Source organism: Microcebus murinus, chromosome 17, assembly GCF_040939455.1.
Source record: "Microcebus murinus isolate Inina chromosome 17, M.murinus_Inina_mat1.0, whole genome shotgun sequence".
Classification (NCBI taxonomy): Eukaryota; Metazoa; Chordata; class Mammalia; order Primates; family Cheirogaleidae; genus Microcebus; species Microcebus murinus.
Window position 1 is genome coordinate 46,206,427 of NC_134120.1, and position 23,127 is coordinate 46,229,553.

General features: G+C 40.3%; 1 protein-coding gene and 1 pseudogene across 2 annotated transcripts; one reads left to right on the top strand and one right to left on the bottom strand.

Annotated features, from left to right (window-relative positions):
• Nucleotides 1-5,766: 5,766 nt before the first annotated feature.
• SNRPD1 (small nuclear ribonucleoprotein D1 polypeptide) lies at nt 5,767-22,181 on the bottom strand. Of its 2 annotated transcripts, none has more exons than XM_012745991.2 (4): nt 22,004-22,181; nt 13,211-13,287; nt 9,162-9,353; nt 5,767-5,949 (listed from the first exon to the last, which is right to left on the bottom strand). In XM_012745991.2, the coding sequence occupies exons 1-4, from the start codon at nt 22,015-22,017 to the stop codon at nt 5,873-5,875; spliced, it is 360 nt and encodes a 119-aa protein (XP_012601445.1). In that variant the 5' UTR covers nt 22,018-22,181; the 3' UTR covers nt 5,767-5,872. The 2 variants fall into 2 exon arrangements, with proteins under 2 accessions (XP_012601445.1, XP_012601447.1); XM_012745993.3 differs by lacking the exon at nt 22,004-22,181 and adding an exon at nt 21,698-21,823.
• On the top strand, nt 6,420-6,945 carry LOC105860856 (dynein light chain 1, cytoplasmic pseudogene; annotated as a pseudogene).
• Nucleotides 22,182-23,127: the final 946 nt, after the last annotated feature.

The window sequence follows — 23,127 nt, forward strand, 5'->3', positions numbered from 1 at the left end:
TCACCTAGGCTGGGGCTGCTTCCTCCCGGGGCAGCGGGCGGCTCACTTCCTGCTTGCTCCAATTTTCCACCCGCCCTGCCCACCACCCATAATTGATCTTAATCCATCTTTTTTTTTTGTTGTTTGCTTTCTTTTTTTGATAAGAAAACCTCATATTAATCCATCTTTAAACAAGCAGGAATGCATAGGCAAGACAGATGTGTGTATGCACGTATGTCACAAATTTGTATCAGGGATTTGCAACCAAATTCATTATTAGGATCTTATTTATATCTGTATCTGTACTGTGAGGTTTTGGGGTTTCAAAAATACCAGTTACCCACATTGCATCTCCAGGTTTTGAATCAAATCGAGAAAACAGATGGGGTCAGATCACCTGCTTTATTAAAGATTAAAGAACCTAGATTGCACAGGAAGATAAAATGGAATGCCCTCCTTCCCTCTTGGCACACTTGAGATGAGGTGATAGGAAAAGGTGGGCACACAGAGCACACTTACCCGGTGTCTGGGTCACGCACAGAAAAAAACCCCTCAGTGTGGATGACCTCAATGCCTGCCTTTTGACAAATGCCCTTGAGGAATGCCAACAGAACACAGGCTCCCTTAGTGAGGGAAACAAAATGAAATGACCAAACCTCTTCTACTCTCAATATTTTATGAGCTCTATTCTATTTTATGGGCTCATGCAGGAATGTGGTAAGAGGGACATATTGCCTGTATATGAAAGATAATTTTTAGGTTACAATTTTCCTGAATAATCCCTGAGTTGTCATTTTATGAGAACATTTAGTAGGGGCCAGAACCTATAAGTACAATTAGAAACCTCAAGCATATTATTTTTTACTGAAATATAATTCATAATAAATGCAAAATAAGCCCAAAGAGAATTTGGCCTGATAAACATGCTTCTCATCGAAATACAATGGGTTCTTGGCTAGGCGCAGGGACTCATGCCTGTAATCCCAGCAATTTGGGAGGTTAAGGTAGGAGAATCACTTGAGGCCAGGAGTTCAAGATCAGTCTGGGCAATAATAGCAAGATCTTGTCTCTATAAAAAAAATTTTAAATTACCAGGCATGGTGGCACACACCTGTAGTTCCACCTACCAGGAGACTGAAACTGAAGGGTCCCTTAAGCCTGGGGGTTTGAGGTTACAGTGAGCTATAATCACATCACTGCACTCCAGCCTGGGCAGCAGAGCTAAACTCTATCTCAAAACAAACAAAAACAAAACAAAAAAAGAGAAATACAATGTGCTCCTAGGAGGATAACTGCTTTTTCTAAGTTGAATGCCAACAAAACATCCACACATACATTGTCAATGTTACACAAAAAAAGTATAAATAGACATAGAAGATATACTTAGAAAAGCAAGACTGCAATTTAGTGGGTGGGAAAAACCAGGTAAGAGGTGAGGATAACTAATGGTGAGTAGATGTGCAAGTGAGAAGATGAGATGTTCAGGATAGAGGATGTAAAGAGTTGGTCCTTGTGATGGTTAATTTTGACTAGGCCACCGGAGTACCCAGACATTTGGTTAAACATTACTTGAGTGTGTCTACGAGGGTGTTTTTGGATGAAGTTAGAATTTGAAATGAAGACTGAGTAAAGAAAACTGCACCCCCATGTGGGTGGCCTCTTGTAATCTGTTGAGGGCTTGAATTGAAAAGGGAGAATTTGCTCTCTGCCTGCCTGAGCTGAGACATCGGGTTTCTGCCCTTAGACTGGGACTTCAGCATCAGCGCTTGAGGTTGTCAGGCACTGGGACTCACCCTGAACTACACTACCCACTTTCCTGGGTCTCTAACTTGCAGATGGCAGATCATGGGACCTCTCAGCATCTATAATCACATGAACCAATTCCTTATAATAAATCTCTTTCTATATAGCTCCTAATGGTTGTTTCTCTGGAGAATACTGATACAGTGCTACACACACACACACAGAGTTTATTGCTTTCTTTTTACCTACCAGCGTTTTAAGTCTGTTTGTGTTGCTATAAAGGAATACCTGAGGCTAGGTCATTTATTTAAAAAAAAAAGTTTATTTGGCTGATGATTCTGATATCTGGAAAAGTTCAAGACTGAGTACCTGCATCTGGCGAGAGCCACAAGCTGCTTCCACTCATGGCAGAAAGTGAAGGGAAGCCAGTGTGTGCAGAGATCACATGGCAAGAGGAAGCAAAAGAGTGTGTGAGGTGCCAGTCTCTGTTTAACAACCAGTGCTTGTAGGAACTAATAGAGAACTCACTCGTGAAGGAGGCATTAATCTGCTTGTGAGAGATCCATCTCTAAGACCCAAAAACCTTCCATTAGCCCCGCCAACACTGGGGATCAAATTTCAACAATTGATGTGGAAGGACAAACACCCAAACTACAGAGACCAGTGTATTCAGATCCACAGTAGTCAAATCCCTCAGATGATGTACACTATTTCCAGCAAGAACAAAAAATAATTATCAAATGCTTTAATTCTGCAGTGGGGGCAGAATTCTAATTATGGAATTCCTTTAATTCCAATAAAAACAAATGCCAGGCCCCTGGCTCAAATCTTAAAACTTGTGAATAGAATTCAGATTCAGACTGTTAAGTGCTATAGACCAGCATGTGAAATGGAGCACATGTGGAAGTGACTCTTGTTTAATTGGAAACATCTGCTGGCACCTTTATCTTCACTGAAATTGCAAAATCTCATCCCTGATTTAGCAAGGTCTTACTGGAAAAAAGTAGCTGTTGAATCGCTAGCCAACGAACTATGGATTAAGACAAAGGAAATTGAAGCTCTAGTCTTGTTAGTTTTTGTCAGTTTGCTTTCTGTATTTTATTTGCCTTCTGGAATTGAAAGGTTGATTTTTCCCCTCCAGATGCATCAAAATAACTGCTGGGAAATCCCCAGAGTAAAAGGCTCAGGGCCAGCTGTGTCCTCAAATGGCCAGCTCTGTCACTATGAAGGCTGTTTATTAGCAAACACAGGACAATCGTGGCCTTAGCTGCCTTGCAGTTCCACTCCTCCAGGACTTATTGCTCCCCTGCAGCCAGTAGACAAGGGCCAATTATTATGAGATACGGCAATGATTTGGAACAGAGCTGATAGACAAATTTTGTCTCCAGAGCAGATAGCTTATTGGAGGCCTATTTCAGTGAAGAGATACGGGATTGTTTCCTACCTCCTCTCCTGACAGGCTGACCTAGTATGGTGTGTTTCTTACTAGAAGTCCTACTACGGTAGACTCAGGTAAAAATCTAATTGCTGTTTAATTTTCCTGAGCATGACTTTTTCTTTTTCTTTTTTTTTTTTTTGAGACAGAGTCTCACTTTGTTGCCCAGGCTAGAGTGAGTGCCATGGCGTCAGCCTAGCTCACAGCAACCTCAAACTCCTGGACTCAAGCAATCCTTCTGCCTCAGCCTCCCGAGTAGCTGGGACTACAGGCATGCGCCACCATGCTCGGCTAATTTTTTCTATATATATAAGTTGGCCAATTAATTTGTTTCTATGTATAGTAGAGATGGAGTCTCGCTCTTGCTCAGGCTGGTTTTGAACTCCTGACCTCGAGCAATCCGCCTGCCTCAGCCTCCCATAGTGCTAGGATTACAGGTGTGAGCCACCGAGCCCAGCCTAGGACCTATTCTTGAATGACAAGTTCATCTACACTCTTCAGGATTGTAAAGCTCAATGTTTAACAAAAAACAGTCATATTTTAAACACTACTTCCAAGTATCAACAGGAAAACTTTCTGCCTTTTTGTGCTTCAACAGGCATGTTATTACAGACCTTAGTATACTTAACAACTTAAAGTTAAATGAAAGGTATCAGCTTTTGTCTCTGTTGCTAAAACAGGCAGCCAGAGGTAGCAGAGCCAGTAAAATCTAAGCTGTAGATTCCCGAAAAGACAGGAGACAGTGAAAAAAAAAAAAGAAAAGAAGAAATTAGTTTTAATCAATTATTAAAAAAAAAAAAAAAGCTGTATAAGAATTAAGATGAGAATTTAGGCTGTCCCAGATAGTCAATCTTGAGGCAATTTGGTCCACGAAAGTCCAAAGTTGAGAATTGGCCAAAAAGGCCTACAAAAGGAGACCCTGTGAATCACTCAGAGGTTTTTACTGGTTTCCATACCTACCGCTCTTCACTGCCAGGACCTGCATCAACCAACTATGCCAAACTTACCTCCAATTCTGCAGCTTAACAATGAGCTGTTTATCATTCAACTAAGAACAGAGAGAAAACAACTTGTTTGTTCTGTTTACTGGAGGAGGTTGGGAGATAGTCACAGTGTAGGCTACCAGTGTACCAGAGCCAAATGTCAAAATTTCAGGAAATTTGTCATGTTGGTAGTTTGAATCACCACAGTATGAAAGTCAGCAAATGCTGTAAATTGTTAAATATTAATATTTATTATTGCACCACATGCTAATAATACCTGGGTCTCTGAAAATTTCCTAACAACCTTTAAGTTTTATTAATCAAGCATAAATATGCCAAATGTCTGATGCCTACACTTACCAATGTCATTTTCCAGGATAAAGTTGGTAGGGTGAGAGTACTTAGACTCACCCTATTCATTGTCCTTCAGCCAAATTTTCAAGCACAGCTTTGAAAATTGTGTAATATTTTAGATATAAAATGTATAGAAATAGTAAGCTGAACCATTGGAAAATGTTTTTATAGGCCAATCACGTATCAGCAATTTCTTACAGCCTATCACCCACTTTAACAAACTGAACATTACCCACTTAAAAACTCAGAAGTGTCCTATTATATTCCCTTCCTTCTTTCCATCCCTCAAAGATAACTGCTCTCCTGAATTTATCAGTCATTCTCATATATATCTTTATTTATTTATTTTGAGACAGAGTCTCACTTTGTTGCCCAGGCTAGAGTGAGTGCTGTGGCATCCCACCTACTTGGGAGGCTAAAAAAGGAGGATCACTTGAGCCCAGGAGTTTAAGGCTGCAGTGAGCTATGATCATAATCATGCCACTACACTCCAGCCTGGGTGACAAAGTGAGACCCTGTCTCTATTAAGACAAAAAAAACCCCATAAAAACAATGACCTCTGGGCCAGGCGAGGTGGCTCACGACTGTAATCCTAGCACTCTGGGAGGCAGAGGCCAGAGGATTGCTCAAGGTCAGGAGTTCGAAACCAGCCTGAACAAGAGAGAGACCAGTCTCTACTATAAATAGAAATCAATTGGCCAACTAATATATATAGAAAAAACTAGCCGGGCATGGTGGCACATGCCTGTAGTCCCAGCTACTCAGGAGGCTGGGTAGAATTGCTTGTGCCCAGGAGTTTGAGGTTGCTGTAAGCTAGGCTGACGCCACAGCAATCACTCTAGCCTGGGCAACAAAGTGAGACTCTTTCTCAAAAAAAAACCAAAAACCAAAAAAAAACCCCACAATGACCTCTGATTTAGAAGATGACCATTATCTTTTACCAAAAACCTAAGTCTCCAGAGAGTAAAACTCAGAAAAGGAGAATCAATTTTAGACCTCATTCCAAAAGCATTTTAGTTTCTGAAATACCAAGCATTTCTTACTTTACCTATAGATAGGTTTCAGAGTAAAACAATAAAAATGAATACTCAGTGTATGACAAGTTAAAGGGCATATATTCTATATATATTCACTTAAAAAATTTAGTTCAAAAAATTAAACCCTAATCATCTAAGAATGATGTTCTTAGATCTAGCAGAAATTCTTAGCTCTCACTGTGGTAACTTCATGAATATACAGGAAACCAGAACTTTGAAATACTGAAAAGACAACTCTCTGTCCCACAAGTATGTTTATTAAAAATTGACATAAACAAACAAAACCTGTACAAAAAATATCCCATTCACTTATCACTTTGAAACAGTAATCTTGACAGACATTATCGCCTAGGACCCCCCCTTCCTCTGCCACGGCCACGTCCTCTTCCTCTGCCTCGACCTCGGCCTCTTCCTGCAACTGAGGGAAGAGAATAAAGCAAGTTAAAGTCTCTCCTGCACTAATATTACCTCGCCAGCACAAACAGCATTGACACACACACCTTCCCCACCCTTTTACAGCTCTTCATTAGCAGCAGCTTGAGTAAAGTTTAACTAGCTTCCCTCAAATCTGAAACCTAAGATTTGCCCCCAGCTCCCAACTCACTATCATGCAGAACCAGAACTGCTGGCCTAGGGAGATTCTTTATTACTGTATTTGTTTCATTTAAATTTATTTAGTGAGAAATTTGTCAACTTTTAAAATATTTTTTCCTTTTATCATGTCTCAAATTCACCAAAAAATGAATCACAAATGACTTGAACCTCTCACAAGATGGAAGAGATCTACCAATAGACTAGAACATGAACACTTTGTGCCAGATTTTTGGTTACTGAACAGAATCCAAGCAATTACTTCAAAGCCAAGAAAGTTTAAATACATTTCACCAAATGACAGTCTGGTGAGTCTTCAGAACCTTAAAAGTCATTTCGAGATGTGCCAAGGTCGGTAGCTACCCCAGCTCTCATAGACCTAAGCTGTGTTAGCACCTCCCTCAGGAGACCCTTACAGTCAACCAGCCCCTTCTCCATAGTAACTGTGTGCCACTGAAAGGTGGCAATCAAAAGTGCAGACATGTTAGAAGAGATGCCACAGAACTCTGTGGAGTGTGCTGCTCAGGCACTGGAGAAACATTAATATAACATAGAAAAGGATAATACAGCCCATATCTAAGGAGGAGTTTGACAAGATGTACAATCTCGCCTGGCTCTGCATAATGGGGAGGGACATTGATAGTTACGTGACACATGAAACCAAACACTTCATCTACTTTTACTTGGGACAAGTGGCAATTCTTCTGTTCAAATCTGGGTAAAAGTATGGACTATGCACACAACCTATGATCCACCCAAAAACAAGAACTGCAGCCTAAATTCCAAATACCAGAGACTGAAATTTTCAACCTTGCCAAGGGGAACACCTGAATCTTTGAAACATTATTGTGTTTTATACAGGTCATTTTCTGTAGTAATTTGTTGTGGTTATAAAATAATTAGCAAAACAGTTTACATTTGTATTTACTTTATATTCTGTAATTCTGCCCTATGTTTTTTTCTCTTAAAATCCATTCCTTTAAAAGTCACTTGATCTAGGGCTGGGCGCGGTGGCTCACACCTGTAATCCTAGCACTCTGGGAGGCCGAGGCGGGGGATCATTTGAGCTCGGGAGTTCGAGACCAGCCTAATTGGCCAACTAATATATATAGAAAAAATTAGCCAAGCATGGTGGCCCATGCCTGTAGTCCCAGCTACTTGGGAGGCTGAGGCAGCAGGATTGCTTGAGCCCAGAAGTTTGAGGTTGTTGTGAGCTAGGCTGACGCCATGGCACTCACTCTAGCCTGGGCAACAAAGTGAGACTCTGTCTCAAAAAAAAAAAAAAAAAAGAAAAGAAAAAACTGGCCGGGCATGGTGGTGTGTGCCTGTAGTCCCAGCTACTTTGGAGGCTGAGGCAAGAGGATCACTTAAGCCCAAGAGTTTGAGGACGCAGTGAGCTATGATGACACCACTGCACTCTACCCAGGGCAACAGAGCAAGACTCTGTCTCAAAAAAGAATAAACCTAAAATCGTTGAAGCAGGAAGGCTGCCATACACATGGGTTCTGTATCTGTGGATCCAACCAACCACAGATCTATAATATGTGGAGAGTAGGGGGGAAGAAGGATGGCTATATCTATATTGAACATGTACAGACTTTCCCATTCATTCATTCATTTATTTATTTATTTTTTGAGACAGAGTCTCGCTTTGTTGACCAGGCTAGAGTGAGTGCCATGGCGTCAGCCAGCTCACAGCAACCTCAAACTCTTGGGCTCAAGCGATCCTCCTGCCTCAGCCTCCCGAGTAGCTGGGACTACAGGTATGCGCCACCATGCCCGGCTAATTTTATATATATATATATATATATATATTAGTTGGCCAATTAATTTCTTTCTATTTATAGTAGAGACGGGGTCTCGCTCTTGCTCAGGCTGGTTTTGAACTCCTGACCTCGAGCAATCCGCCCGCCTCAGCCTCCCAGAGTGCTAGGATGTGAGCCACCAGGCCCATTTTTATATATTAATTCCAATTCTTCCTGAGACTTTCATCTATATGTGTGGTTGTGACGCAAAGTATATTTCTTGTGAGTGCAAGGTAAAAACATTTCAAAGTCACTATATTAAATGAACTTCTACAAAACACCCAGAACTTTTCTCCTGCCCTGCTTCTGGCTGTCAGACATGTCTCCCAAGGTAGGCGAATCTTTTCATGAGAAAACCAGCTCCAGAAAAAGACTTCCAGATCCTGAAATTTTGAGTCTCCTCAGTGAGGAGACCAATTCCTTTCTGAACAGCCTTACAATCAGCCACACTAGGTAAGTCCAGCTTCCTCCCCAGAAATTCCCTTTTTAGGGTCCTTTTTAAATAATAATAGATGGCCAAAGGTCTCAAGATACTTACGTATGGCTTTTAATGTAAAAGACCAAATAAAGATATCAAATAAAAAGAGAAACCAAAGAAAACAATTCCAAGTACAGAGTAAAACTTCAAACAGCAAAATATCCTACCAGTGATAAGAAAAAAAATATTATACTCATAAAACAAGAAGAGAATTCTATGAAAAATGATCAGAGAACAAGGAGTTTTGAAAACTGTGTGCTAGATTGGAAGGAGGTCAAGAAAATTTCTCAGAAAATAGAAAAAGGCAAACAGAGAAAAATGAGAGAGAAGATAAGAATTAGAGAAGCAGAAGGTCCAATTATTAAGATTCCAGAAAGAATAGAGCAAGCAAAAGGGAAGAAATTATTACAAAATAGAGGGAGGAAAAAGGGGGGGGGGGTACCCAATGCCAAGTCATTAAGGAATTTCAGACTATCAGGAATAAAAAGTCCATCTCCAAATCTTCCCAAGTGAGGAGGGTGGATGACAACGCTGTGCATAATAAGGTAGGAAACAATCAATCCTTTGGACAAGACAGGCAACCAGTCTTTTTAATAACCACACCAGGAGTTAGAATACATACCATATATACTCATGGCAATTACAGGAAATTTCAAACAAACCAACCTGTGTTGTTCTCAAATGTTTATATTTTGAATGGTTGATTAGGGTATAAATATACCATTTGCAAAAATGTTTCTAATCTTTCAAACTTACCAGCTTCCCTTTTCTTAGATTTCACTTTAGGTTCAACATCCACAAGTAGTGTATCCAGAGGTAAACTGTCTGGTAGAATAAAATATCGAATATTATTTCCTCGAATACTCAGTGTTTCTAGCTGTACAGGTTCTCTGTTCTTCAGGGTCATTTTTACAGCTTTAAGATGTGTATTCATGCTGACATCCACACCTAAAGAGGAAAAAAAATTGGGCAACTGTTAGCATGATAAGGAAGGCAACCTAAAAGAGTACTGTCTTTCTACTGAATTAATATCCATGACACAATTTAGCAAATATACAACTGGTAAATGGGGGAAATATGTCAGCATAAATCAGCAGCAGTCTTTCCTTTCTACAGATTTTTCCTGATACACTAATGTGATGTATAGTTGTGTGCTTACAGAAGTGAATGCAGGAAGCCTTGGAGGAACCTGATTGGTATACAGGCTTTATGCCCACTGTCTTGTATCTTCCTCCTATCTCTGGTTTGGCAAGTGTGTATTGTGTGGTTCTCCCACTGTCTCTGTAACTTCCTCACATCCCCCATTCCAGCAAGTTATCCTCACCTTTGCTCTTATAGTAAAGCCCCTATATGTACTGCAGTATTTTTCCTTATTGTAAAGAATTAAAGATGTCTTCTTAATTATGCTTTATATTTTTGTTACTGTTTTCATTACTACTTTGATTTCAAAGTTGCACAGGTTTTGAGTGGTCTGCCACAACCTGCTTTTCCCATTAAGATATTATTTTTAGTATTAGATTTTACAAAATACAAAGCAGAGGTTTTTCAGGATGAATATAAGGCATTATAGTAGAAACACCTGATTACTGAAGCCTTTACCAAATTATACCTAAACAAATGGAATAACTAAAGATCTACTTAATTTCTTTTGTTTGAAAGTTAAGGCCAGAAAACATGAATTCTCTCAACTTTCCCAAAATCCATCTCAAATTTTTCCAGATTATTAATCCTTTCCTCCTTCCTCCCAGTTAGAGAAAGAGTTCTTTCCTAAAATGAACATGCTCTTGAAACATTCCATCTCCTTGGGGACCTTGATCCATGCAGGGAGAGGGAAGATTTATGAACGTTCTCTGTTCTAGGAACATCGATGTTAAGTCATTTTAATTTAATCCTCAATATCCCTATGGTAGACAGTATAATTATCCTCACTGTGAATACTAAAAGAATATGTATTCACATATTTGTATAATATATATTCACAGAAGAAGTGAGAAACTTGCAATAGTGATTGTCAGCAGGGAGGTGTGATATTATGATATATATATATATATTTATTTATTTACATTGATTGGTTTTCATTCACAGTTCCTGGCTCCTAACTCCCAGTCTTTGTTATAATGTTGGGACACTTTAGACCTCAGAAAACAGAATCACTCTCTGATCTTTCCCTATTCTCTTTTCACCAGCCCAAGGTAGGACTCTGATCTCCCACCTTTCTGATTGTGGGTCACAGGATTCTCAAATTCAGAAGGGGTCCCTCTTCATACGCTGGAGAAAGGAATGCTGCACAGAGAAGCCAAGAAGAATCTGAACAGATAGGCCTTGCTGGGTTTCCTCAGTCTATTAGTATTAGTATTGGACCCTATTGGTCCAATCACATTTCTACATGCTTATCAATCATCCCTATCCAATGAAGTCTTCATAAAATGCCAAGAGGATGGGGTTCAAAGAGCTTCTGGTCAGCTGAACACACAGAGATTCCTGGAGTATGGTGTGCCCTGGGAGGGCATGCAAGCTCCTCACCCTTTCCCACATACCTTGTCTTATGCATCTTTTCATCTGTATCCTTTGTAACATCCTTTATAATAAGCCAGTAAACATCCCTGAGTTCTATAAACCACTCTAGTAAATTCATCGAACCCAAAGAGGGTGGGAATCCAAACTTGAAACCAGTGAGTCAGAAAGTAAGAGGCCCAGAACTGCAACTGGTGTGTGTGTGTTATGTATCCTGGGGACTGAGCCCTTAACCTGTGGGATCTGATGCTGTCTCCAGGTGGATAGTGCCAGAATTGAATTGGAAGACACCCAGTTAGTGTTCACAGTAGAACTGATGGCCTGGCATGGCGGGCGCAGTGGCCCACACCTGTAATCCTAGCACTCTGGGAGGCCAAGGTGGGAGATTGCTTGAGCTCAGCCATTTGAGAGTAGACTGAGAGACCCTCTCTACTAAAAATAGAAAAAATTAGCCTGGCATGTGGTGTGGGCCTGTAGTCCCAGCCACTTGGGAGGATCACTTGAGCCCAAGAATTTGAGGTTGCAATGAGCTATAATGACACTACTGCACTCTACCGGGATTGACAGAGTGAGACTGTCTCAAAAAGAACTGATGGCTTGCTTGGTGGTGGGGAGAACCACCCACATGTTCTGTCATAGAAGCCTTCTGTGTTGGTTGCTGGTGGTGGCATTTTGAGAGCACAGGAAACAGTCTGAGTTTTTCTATTGCCACAGAAGGGAATTGGATTTTCACTAGATTTTGCTCCCTCCATTTACTACCAACTTTTCCCCTGGGACATCCATTTATTAAGTGCTTACTATATGTTAGGCAAACCATGGCTTACATTATTTGTGTTTGTGTCTTCTATCACTAGACTTTGAGTTCCTAAAAGTCAAGAACAATACTCTGGCTCCTCCACACATCTAACAGTGCTCTGGAGAGAGCAAACTAAATCGCTGTTTATAGAATTTTTAACAGGACAGCAATTATACTTCCTCAGATACAGTCATAGCCTATATCATGCATGACCTTATACTGTACAGATTTCCTTCCACAGCAACTGGTATTGCAAAGTGCTAGCACACCCACAAATAATCAGTTTAATATTTTACATTTCTCTTCGTTTATAGATATCAGATCTACATCTTAAAAAGTTAAATATTTCACAGTGGGAACATATGCTAAGATAGCATTTTTTTTTTCATTTGGCTCATCAATTCTTTTGAAATGTTGCAATCTTTGGTAATATCTACTTGTAAAGAAATAGCAGTGGACTTTAAATATTAAATATACAATATCATCAAAGTAAAGATTTAAACATAAAGAAGAGCCCAGGAGTCTGAGGTTGCTGTGAGCCATGCTGAAGCCACGACACTGTAGCCCGGGCAACAGAACAAACACTGTCTCAAAAAAAAAAAGAAAATACTCCAAACGTTATGTTAACAGTGATTGCCATAAAAAACCAAAACAAACAAAAATGAAACCAATCCCCAGCAGTTAATCAAGAAGAAAAAAAAGCTATGATAAAAAACAAAATAATGATTGCCTTAGTGAGTTAAAATTGTGGTTCCCTGGGCCGGGCGCGGTGGCTCACGCCTGTAATCCTAGCTCTCTGGGAGGCCGAGGCGGGCGGATTGCTCGAGGTCAGGAGTTCGAAACCAGCCTGAGCAAGAGCGAGACCCCGTCTCTACTATAAAATAGAAAGAAATTAATTGGCCAACTAATATACATACAAAAAATTAGCCGGGCATGGTGGCGAATGCCTGTAGTCCCAGCTACTCGGGAGGCTGAGGCAGGAGGATTGCTTGAGCCAGGAGTTTGAGGTTGCTATGAGCTAGGCTGACGCCATGGCACTCACTCTAGCCTGGGCAACAAAGCGAGACTCTGTCTCAAAAAAAAAACAAAACAAAAACAAAAACAAAATTGTGGTTCCCTGAACCACCCCTCCCTTTCCCATATATTTTTTACGTAAGATAATCAGAAATGAAAATTCTACCATCTAACCTCAATCTAACAGGAAACATAAAAAAGTTTCAAATGTATTTTAGAAGAAACAACAATTCCAGGCAGAGGAACACACACAAGCAAAGGCATAAAAGCTGGAAAACAGGATAACCTGGGGAATTCAGTTTGGTTGTAGCACAGATATTTAAGGTGAGGCTTACATAAGATCAATTAAATAATTCTGATAAAAATCAGGATCCATACTACGATAATATTCATTAAGCAATCAAAAAATATTTTGGTTTACAGGTGGAAGAGAATTTAAAAAAACCAAAAAAGTGTTATAAAAGAAGTTCAACCTCCATACCTGTGATCGTTCCATGGACCTGTGTTCCATTCTTCAATTCAATGGTTACAGTTTCATGACTCAATTTCATCAAAAATCTACAAAAAGGAATAAAACTATGAATTTTTACCTTTAACATTTTGCATAATTTTAGCTTTCCCTCAATATTTATGAAGGAACATAATAACATTAACAAACTGTCATTTGAACTTTTTATTTTTTAAGAGACAGGGTCTCGGCTGGGCGCGGTGGCTCACGCCTGTAATCCTAGCACTCTGGGAGGCCGAGGCGGGCGGATTGCTCGAGGTCAGGAGTTCCAGACCAGCCTGAGCAAGAGCGAGACCCCGTCTCTACTATAAATAGAAAGAAATTAATTGGCCAACTAATATATATAGAAAAAATTAGCCGGGCATGGTGGCGCATGCCTGTAGTCCCAGCTACTCGGAAGGCCGAGGCAGCAGGATTGCTTCAGCCCAGGAGTTTGAGGTTGCTGTGAGCTAGGCTGAGGCCACAGCACTCACTCTAGCCTGGGCAACAAAGTGAGACTCTGTCTCAAAAAAAAAAAAAAAAAAGAGACAGGGTCTCACTCTATCACCCAGGCTGGAAGGCAGTGGCATAATCACAGCTCACTGTAACCTTGAATTTCTGGGCTCAAGCGACCCTCCTTCCTCAGCCTTCCAAGTAGCTAAGAGTATAAGTGCACACCACCATAACTTGCCAGTTTAAAAAAAATTTTTTGTAGAGACAGGGGTCTCACTAAATAGCCCAAGCTGGTCTTAAACTCTTGGCCTTAAGTTATCCTCCTGCCTTGGCCTCCCAAAGTGCTAGAATTACAGGTGTGAGCCATCGTGCCCGACCTGGACATTTTTGATTTTCTAAATCATTATGTAGCTTAACCTCAACACCAGACACATAAGATCCTAGGATTATTATCAGTCATGAAAAAGAAATCAAGATTTACACTTAGTAGCGAAAGACTACATGGTCATTAAATGTGTATTAATAAAGTAAAAATCTTCCTTTCTAAACCTTTACATGTCTGGGAATATTCTTCTAGATCATTTTTTATGCATTCACAAGCATACATGTAAGATTTGTTTTTATATAAATTGGGCCATACTTTAATAACTTCTATAATTTGTAGTTCTCATTTACAAGTTTATATTGGAGATATTGCCATGTCAATATCATTCCTTCAGCCGGGCGCGGTGGCTCACGCCTGTAATCCTAGCATTCTGGGAGGCTGAGGTGGGCGGATTGCTCGAGGTAAGGAGTTCAAAACCAGCCTGAGCAAGAGCAAGATCCCATCTCTACTATAAATAGAAAGAAATTAATTGGCCAACTAATATATATAGAAAAAATTAGCCGGGCATAGTGGCGCATGCCTGTATCCCAGCTACTCAGGAGGCTGAGGCAGGAGGATCACTTGAGCCCAGGAGTTTGAGGATGCTGTGAGCTAGGCTGATGCCATGGCACTCACTCTAGCCTGGGCAACAAAGTGAGACTCTGTCTCAAAAAAAAAAAAAAATCATTCCTTCTAAGATGTGGATAGTATTACACTGTACAGAAATGTCATAATTTATTATCCCATTGACTGACATTAGTTTTTAATTTTTGCTACTGCAAAGCCTCACAAATTCTAGCTATTATCAAGCTTTCAAATTTTTGTTAATTTCATAGAAAAAAGGGCAATGTGCATTTCCTTAGTTACTTGTGAGACTAAATATCTTTTCATGAATATGGGAAATTTATATTTCTTCTATGACTTACCTATTTACATTATTCACACATTATCATTAAGGTTGAGTTTTTCTTTTTATTTTCTACCAGTGTGCCAATCACTCAAGTTTGTAGTTTCTTTAATCATACAAACTTTTTCATCTTTATGTTTTAAATTCATTAATCCTTCTGGGGTATATAATTTGTCTAAAAAAATGTTTCCCATGCCAATTTGTAAAAACAGTCTCTTATTTTCTTCTAGTTGTATAGAGTTTTAGTCTACCTGGAATGCATTTTTTTTCTGTGCAGTCTAAGGCACAAATCTGCCTTATCATTTTCCCTAACTGGATACAGTTGCCACAATAATGTATAATGAACAATCCATTCCCTCCTCACTTCTTTTACATTTTTGTTCTTCCCTATTTTTTTACTATGAAATATTGCCAGGGAAGAAATGGAAGAAAAGTTGAAGGGTTTACAAATTATGAAAATGTTGCCAGTTGTCTCCCTGCCACTCCTTTGATATTTTCTTACACTTTCATCATACCATCTGAAAGTAAGTTGCAAGCATTATGACATTTAACACGCATTCTTTTTTTTTTTTTTTTAAGGCTAGTCAAGTGAAGCAGTAGGAGAGAAGGAACAAAGGAATGTGTAACTGGTTGTGATCCATAGTAAACACCACTGCACCTGGACCAGCCAGCATGCATTTTCTAATGAGAACATTCTCCTACATAACCATAACCTCACAATCACATCTAAGCAACAAATAATCCCACAATATCACCTAAAATGCAGTTCATACCAAAATTTCTAATCTGTAATATATACTTTATAGATTCCATTATCTATTCCACAAAATGGTACATGTAGGATTATTTTTCTCTCCTACTATTGTTCAGGGTAAGGATCATGATCTCTATATAAAATTTTTTTTTTTTTTTTTTGAGGCAGGGTCTCATTCTGTTACCCCAGGCTAGAGTACAACAGTGGCATCATCATAGCTCACTGCAGCCTCCAACTCCTGGGCTCAAGTGATCCTCCAGTCTCAGTGTCCTGAGTAGCTGAGATCACAGGTGTATACCACCAAGCCTGGTTAATTTTTAAAAAATTTTTTTGTAGAGACAGAGTCTCCCTATTGTCCAGGCTGGTTTTGAACTCCTGGCATCAAGTGATCCTTCTGCCTTAGCCTCCCAAAGTGCTAAGATTATAGGTATGAACTATGGATGACCTCTACCTTTAATCCTGAATTACTGCACAATGTTGACTGAAATGTTTCAACAATTAAAGGAAAGCCAACCTTAAAACATCACTTTTTTTTAGTGGTACAGACAGCCATCACAAAAGAGGAAATTACTTGGGGTATGCTAGAATTAGCCCGAGACTTTAAAAGGATTCATGTCGTGAATTTCCTTTCATATATGATGTCAAGAAAAAACTTCTTTCAACCAGTCAGTATTGCTTTACTTCACCAGATAAGAATTATCTAATTCAGCTCTAAATTTATCAGTTATAACTATATATGCCTAGAATTCTGAATTAATGGTTTTCTTCCATCATTAAGTTTTTCTTTTTATCTTTTATTGTGATTGTCCCAGTCAGTAATAACTTTTACTATAAAGGTTCTACAAATCATTTTTAGAAGCAGGCAGGATTAAAGTAAAAATGAAATACTTTAGTAATCAGCTAATCTGCCCTATGGAAGTATTAGGAAAACCAGAAATGAACCAAAGAGGCCTCTAAATAGTCAAAATACATTCCAGGAAGTCTAAGGATATTTCTTTGATAAATAATATTCATCATTAGCTAGTATGTGGTAGTCCTTGTCTTGGTAATGAGTATTAAATATGAATAAGACTAAGATTGCAAAGAGCTCAAAGTCTAGTAGGAAGCTCAGATACATAAAAATGTATGTAAAAATAACTAAATATTTTTAGAGAGATACACACAGGTTTTTCCTAGTAATATAATGTAGAATGGGGAGAAGCAAATCAGATATTAGTGGACTTTTTAATAAGTCTGAAAAGTTGGAAATATGCAGCAAAAAGAAGCAAAAGACAAGACACAGTGGTAAGAAATAGCAAAAGGTACAGAGTAATTACAGGTGCTACTGATGTAATATTAAGCTAAAAAATGTGAGTAGGGAAGTGTTATGCAGGTTCCTTTCATGGGAAAGCCCTACACTTTGTTCAAGAATTCTCCTAAGAGAGCTACCAAAGTGTTTTCATCAATGAAGTGGTGTGCCAGGGACAGAGTCATATTTTGAGAACCTAGAGCAGATGTTCAGAATGATTTTAGAGACAAGAGACAAAAATACAAACTCTAGAAAGACAAATTATGTGGCTAGAGAAACATACACACAAGGTAAAGCTACAATAACCAAGATATAAGGAACAAATAGATCAATGAAACAGAATGCCGAGCACCAAAAACAGACAAACATTTATATGGTTGATTTTCTGCAAAAGAGCCAAAGAAGTCCAATAGGCAAAGGAAAGCCTTTTCAACAAATGATGCTGGAATAACTGGAAATCCATACACAAAAAAATGAACCTGGACCACTAACTCACACCATTTCCCAAAATTAATTCAAGTTAGATCATGGACCAAAACATAAAAGTTAAAATTATGAAGCATTTAGAAGAAAACATAGGAGATATCTTCATGGTTTGAAGGTAGACTAAGGCTTCTTTCTTTCTTTTTTTTTAATTTCAGCATATTATGGTGGTACAAATGTTAAGGTTACCTATATTGCCCATGCCCCCCCTCCCAAGGTTTCTTTTTTTTTTTTTTTTTTCTTTTTTTTGGACAGAGTCTCACTTTTTGTTGCCCAGGCTAGAGTGAGTGCCGTGGCGTCAGCCTAGCTCACAGCAACCTCAAACTCCTGGTCTCAAGCGATCCTCCTGCCTCAGCCTCCCGAGTAGCTGGGACTACAGGCATGCACCACCATGCCCGGCTAATTTTTTGTATATATACTTTTAGTTGGTCAATTAATTTCTTTCTATTTTTTTTTTTTAGTAGAGACGGGGTCTTGCTCAGGCTGGTTTCGAACTCCTGACCTCGAGCAATCCACCCGCCTCGGCCTCCCAGAGAGCTAGGATTACAGGCGTGAGCCACCGCACCCGGCCTCCAAGGTTTCTTTAACAGTCAACAGGCCCGGCATGGTGGCTCACACCTGTAATCCTAGCACTCTGGGAAGTTTAGGCAGAAGGATTGCTTGAGCCCAGGAGTTTGAGGTTGCTGCTAGCTACACTGATCACGGCACTCTAGTCAGGGCAACAGAGTGAGACTGTCTCAAAAAACAAAACAGGCCGGGCGCTGTGGCTCACGCCTGTAATCCTAGCTCTTGGGAGGCCGAGGCGGGCGGATTGCTTCAAGGTCAGGAGTTCGAAACCAGCCTGAGCAAGAGCGAGACCCCGTCTCTACTATAAATAGAAAGAAATTAATTGGCCAACTGATATATATATAAAAAAAATTAGCCGGGCATGGTGGCACATGCCTGTAGTCCCAGCTACCCGGGAGGCTGAGGCAGAAGGATCACTCGAGCCCAGGAGTTTGAGGTTGCTGTGAGCTAGGCTGACGCCACGGCACTCACTCTAGCCTGGGCAACAAAGCGAGACTCTGTCTCAAAAAAAAAAACAAACAAAAAAAAAAAACAACAACAAAACCAGTAAACATGGCCGGGCGCGGTGGCTCACGCCTGTAATCCTAGCTCTTGGGAGGCCGAGGCGGGCGGATTGCTCAAGGTCAGGAGTTCAAAACCAGCCTGAGCAAGAGCGAGACCCCATCTCTACTATAAATAGAAAGAAATTAATTGGCCAACTGATATATATATGTAAAAAATTAGCTGGGCATGGTGGCGCATGCCTGTAGTCCCAGCTACTCGGGAGACTGAGGCAGAAGGATCGCTGGAGCCCAGGAGTTTGAGGTTGCTGTGAGCTAGGCTGACGCCATGGCACTCACTCTAGCCTGGGCAACAAAGCAAGACTCTGTCTCAAAAAAACAAAAAAAAAAAACCAGTAAACAAAGAGCTAGAATCATAAAAAAATAAATAAAGACTTCCTCAAAATAAACTTATGCTCATTAAGAGACACTATTAAGGAAATGAACAGGCTGGGTGGGGTGGCTCATGCCTATAATCCTAGCACTCTGGGAGGCCAAGGCGGGCAGATTGCTCAAGGTCCGAAGTTTGAAACCAGCCTGAGCAAGAGCAAGACCCTGTCTCTACTATAACTAGAAAGAAATTAATTGGCCAATATATATAGAAAAAATTAGCCGGGCATGGTAGTGCATGCCTGTAGTCCCAGCTACTTGGGAGGCTGAGGCACTAGGATTGTTTGAGCCCAGGAGTTTGAGGTTGCTGTGAGCTAGGCTGACACCATGGCATTCACTCTAGCCTGGGCAACAGAGTGAGACTCTGTCTCAAAACAAAACAAAACAAAAGGAAATGAACAAGTAAACCACAAACTAGGAGAAAATATATCTGACAACTCATATCCAGGATATAGAAACAATTCCTACAACTCAATAATAAAAAGAAAAGACACAAAGTAAGCAAACAATCTGAAAAGACACTTCACAAAAGAATATACATGATAACAGATGCTGGCTTGGATGCAGAGAGAGAGGAACACTCCTACACTGCTGGTGGGACTGCAAACTAGTTCAACCTCTGTGGAAAGCAATATGGAGATACCTTAAAGTGATACAAGTGAATCTACCATTTGATCCAGCAATCCCATTACTGGGCATCTACCCAAAAGATCCAATGACACTCTACAAAAAAGACACCTGCACTCGAATGTTTATAGCAGCACAATTCATAATCACAAGGCTGTGGAAACAGCCCAAGTGCCCATCAATCCAAGAATGGATTAATAAAATGTGGTATATGTATACCATGGAGTACTATTCAGCTCTAAGAAACAACGGTGATATAGCACATCTTATATTTTCCTGGTTAGAGGTGGAAAGCATACTACTAAGTGAAGTATCCCAAGAATGGAAAAACAAGTACCACATATACTCACCAGCAAACTGGTATTAACTAAGTAGCACCTAAGTGGACACATAGGTACTACAGTAATAGGGTATTGGGCAGGAGGGAGGGGGGCGGGTATATACATACATAATGAGTGAGATGTGCACCATCTGGGGGATGGTCATGCTAGAAACTCAGACTTGTGGGGGGAGGGGGGAAAGGGCATTTATTGAAACCTTAAAATCTGTACCCACATAATATGCTGAAAAAAAAAAAAGAATATACATGCATGGTCAATAAGCAGGTGAAAAGTACTCAACACCATCACTCATAGTCTACTCAAGAGGCTACTGTGAGCTATCACTGTGCCACTGCAACTCCAGCCTGGGCTACAGAGACTTCATCTCTTAAAAAAAAAAAATCACAAAACCCTGACTAGATAACGGTATCACTACACATCCATTAAAATGACCAAAATTAAAGACTGGCTAAACGACAAATGTTGGTAAGGATGTGGAGCAACACAATTGCAATTCTAATATATTGTTAGTGAGAATGTAAAATGACACTACTTTGGAAAATGGTCTGGCAGTTTCTTATGAAGCTAAGCACATATCTATACTATGGTCCACCAACTCCACTCTAAATATTTATCCAAGAGAAATGAAAGCTTATGTCCACAAAAGACCTGTACAATGTTCAAAGTAGTTTTAAACAAAACACATAACTTTTAAATATACTACCATTCAGTAATAAAAAGGAACAAATTACTGACACACACCACAATGTAGGTGAATCTCAAAAGCATGTTGAGTAAAAGAAATTTACACGAAGAGTACACACTGCATGATTCCAAATATATGAAATTCTTGTACAGGCAAAACTAATCTATGGTGGAAGAAGTCGGTTGCCTTTGGAGGTATGGAGCCAGAGGTTGCCTGGGAAGGGCTTGAGGAAACTTCTAATGCTATATATTTTGACAGGGATTTGGGTTACATAGGTGTTTAAATTTTTCTATAGAGGGAAATATACAATCTATTTCATTGTATAAAATATATACTTCAAAAGGGGAAATAAAAAACCAAGGGTGATTCAAGTCAGTGACAAGTAGCACTAAGCTAAATGAAGATAAAATTTTAAATTAAAAAAAGGTTAAAAAAAAGAGCCTGAACCTTAATATAATATTGAGAGTTTTATATATTATTTCAAACATATCAGAAGTTATCTACTAGTCTGTCTTCACCACTAAACAGAAAAGCTCCGACCAGGCAGAGACTTTGCCTTTTAAAAAATTCTATTACCAACGCACCAATAACTGGTTTACATTGACAATCCTTGACTCAACAGGAAAGAAACCACCTAAATATTTATAATTGCTGGCTTAGTTATTAGAAACCTCTGCTCCTATGTTCCAGGCTCAACCTCAAGGAAAAACACCAAAACCAAATCTCTTTCTAGGTAGTTTAGGATTATTCAAATCAGTAAACAAGTCTTCAGTAGGCTCAACTAATCGGCAGAAATAATAAACAGGAAAAATATCTATTATCTATATACCTATAATCAGCCACAATTACGGAAAATGATGACTTCTGACCCATATTGGGAGATTTCCCTAATGAAAAGCCCACCTTAACGGGAAATGTAGGTCGAATAATCAATCCTAAATCTAGGGAGTATCAAAAAAATGAACTTTTTTGAAGCCAAAGTCCCTCTCTCATTTTGCAAACGGTTTCATTATTTCCACATAAATTCATGAAGCTCCTAAGTGCTGACCACAGTTCCGCTCAAAATGAAAACCGGTAACTAACCGAAAGAGGGAGCTGCGTCCCATGCGCTGCACTTTTAAGGCCTCTAAGCCATTAGGTGGGAAGAAACGGCTCGGTCCCTACATTCATCTCTTGGAAGACACGCGGGATCCCCGCGCGACCCAATCTGAAGCCCAGCTTCGAGCACCCGCGGCGCGGCCAAGATGGGGGCAGAAGCGGCGGGCGCCTGAGGCCGTTAGCAGGCCGCGCACGCGGCTTTCCCGCCTCCTGCAACTGAGGCAGCCCACTCGACCGACTCGGTCCAAACGCTCCCTTCACAGACATCATCCCGCACGGTCACCTCCTCACCTCACAAGCTTCATCCTAGCGGCGCCGTCACCCTTCGGGTCCGATACCGAACGGAATCCAACAACCGGGGACTGCCGACTGGAAGTATGAATGGCCGGAAACGCCTATTGCAGGGGCTCCGGACGGAAAGAGCGCGCGGAGCGCTGCAGACGCACGGCGGAAACGCCGAGGCCGCGTTGAACCGCGCTCCCTTCCGGCCGCAAAGAGCGCGACTGCGGCCCCTGGCGGCCGGAGGTTGCTTTGAGCCTGCGGAGAACGAGGGCTGGTCTAGGAGGAAATTTCCTGCAAGAGGGAGATTTGAAGAGGCTAAATCCGATTAGCAGTACGGTCGCCATTGTGCTTCCGCACAGCAGGGCACAGTGCGTGATGAAACACCAAATATAGCTAACTTCCTCAATGAACAAAGAAAAGTTCTGAGAGAAACCTAAAGGATTATGCTAATTCTGTCCCAAAACCAAGAGCCTTAGCATTACTCAATATGCCTGAAGAAAAATCACACAATTTAGCTGATTATTTTTACTTAACTTCTGATCTCCAAGATAAACTTCTCTATTTTCATCTTACTGAACATCTCAGCAAAATTTAACACTACATTCCCCCTTTTTTATAAATTATTTACATTTTCTTTTTTAAAAAATTTATATTACTTTTAATTTCTATTTTCTTTTCTTTTTTCCTTTAAAAGCTCTGTATTTTACACTCCCTTTTTGAAACACTGTCTCTCTTGGCTTCCAGGATGCCAAGCACACCTGGCTTTCTTTCTATCCCACTAATCACTCTTTCTGGGTCTCCCTGCAGGCTCATCCTTCTCTATAGAACCAAGACATGTTGCAGTGTTTTGGGGTTTTTGGTTGTAATCTCTTTATGGATACTTTTTCCTTTAGCCTGGGAAATCTCCTCCCAAAACATGGCTTTAAGTTCCATCTCCTGTGTAGGCTTCATCTCTAATCACTAGAACTGTTGGATGGATGTCGTAAGGCAATACTCATCAAAGTTTAATGTGCATAAGACTCATCTGGGAGGCCAGCATGGTGGCTCACGCCTGTAATCCAAAAACTCTGGGAGGCCAAGGCCAGAGGATCTCTCAAGGTCAGGAGTTCAAAACCAGCTTGAGCAAGAGCAAG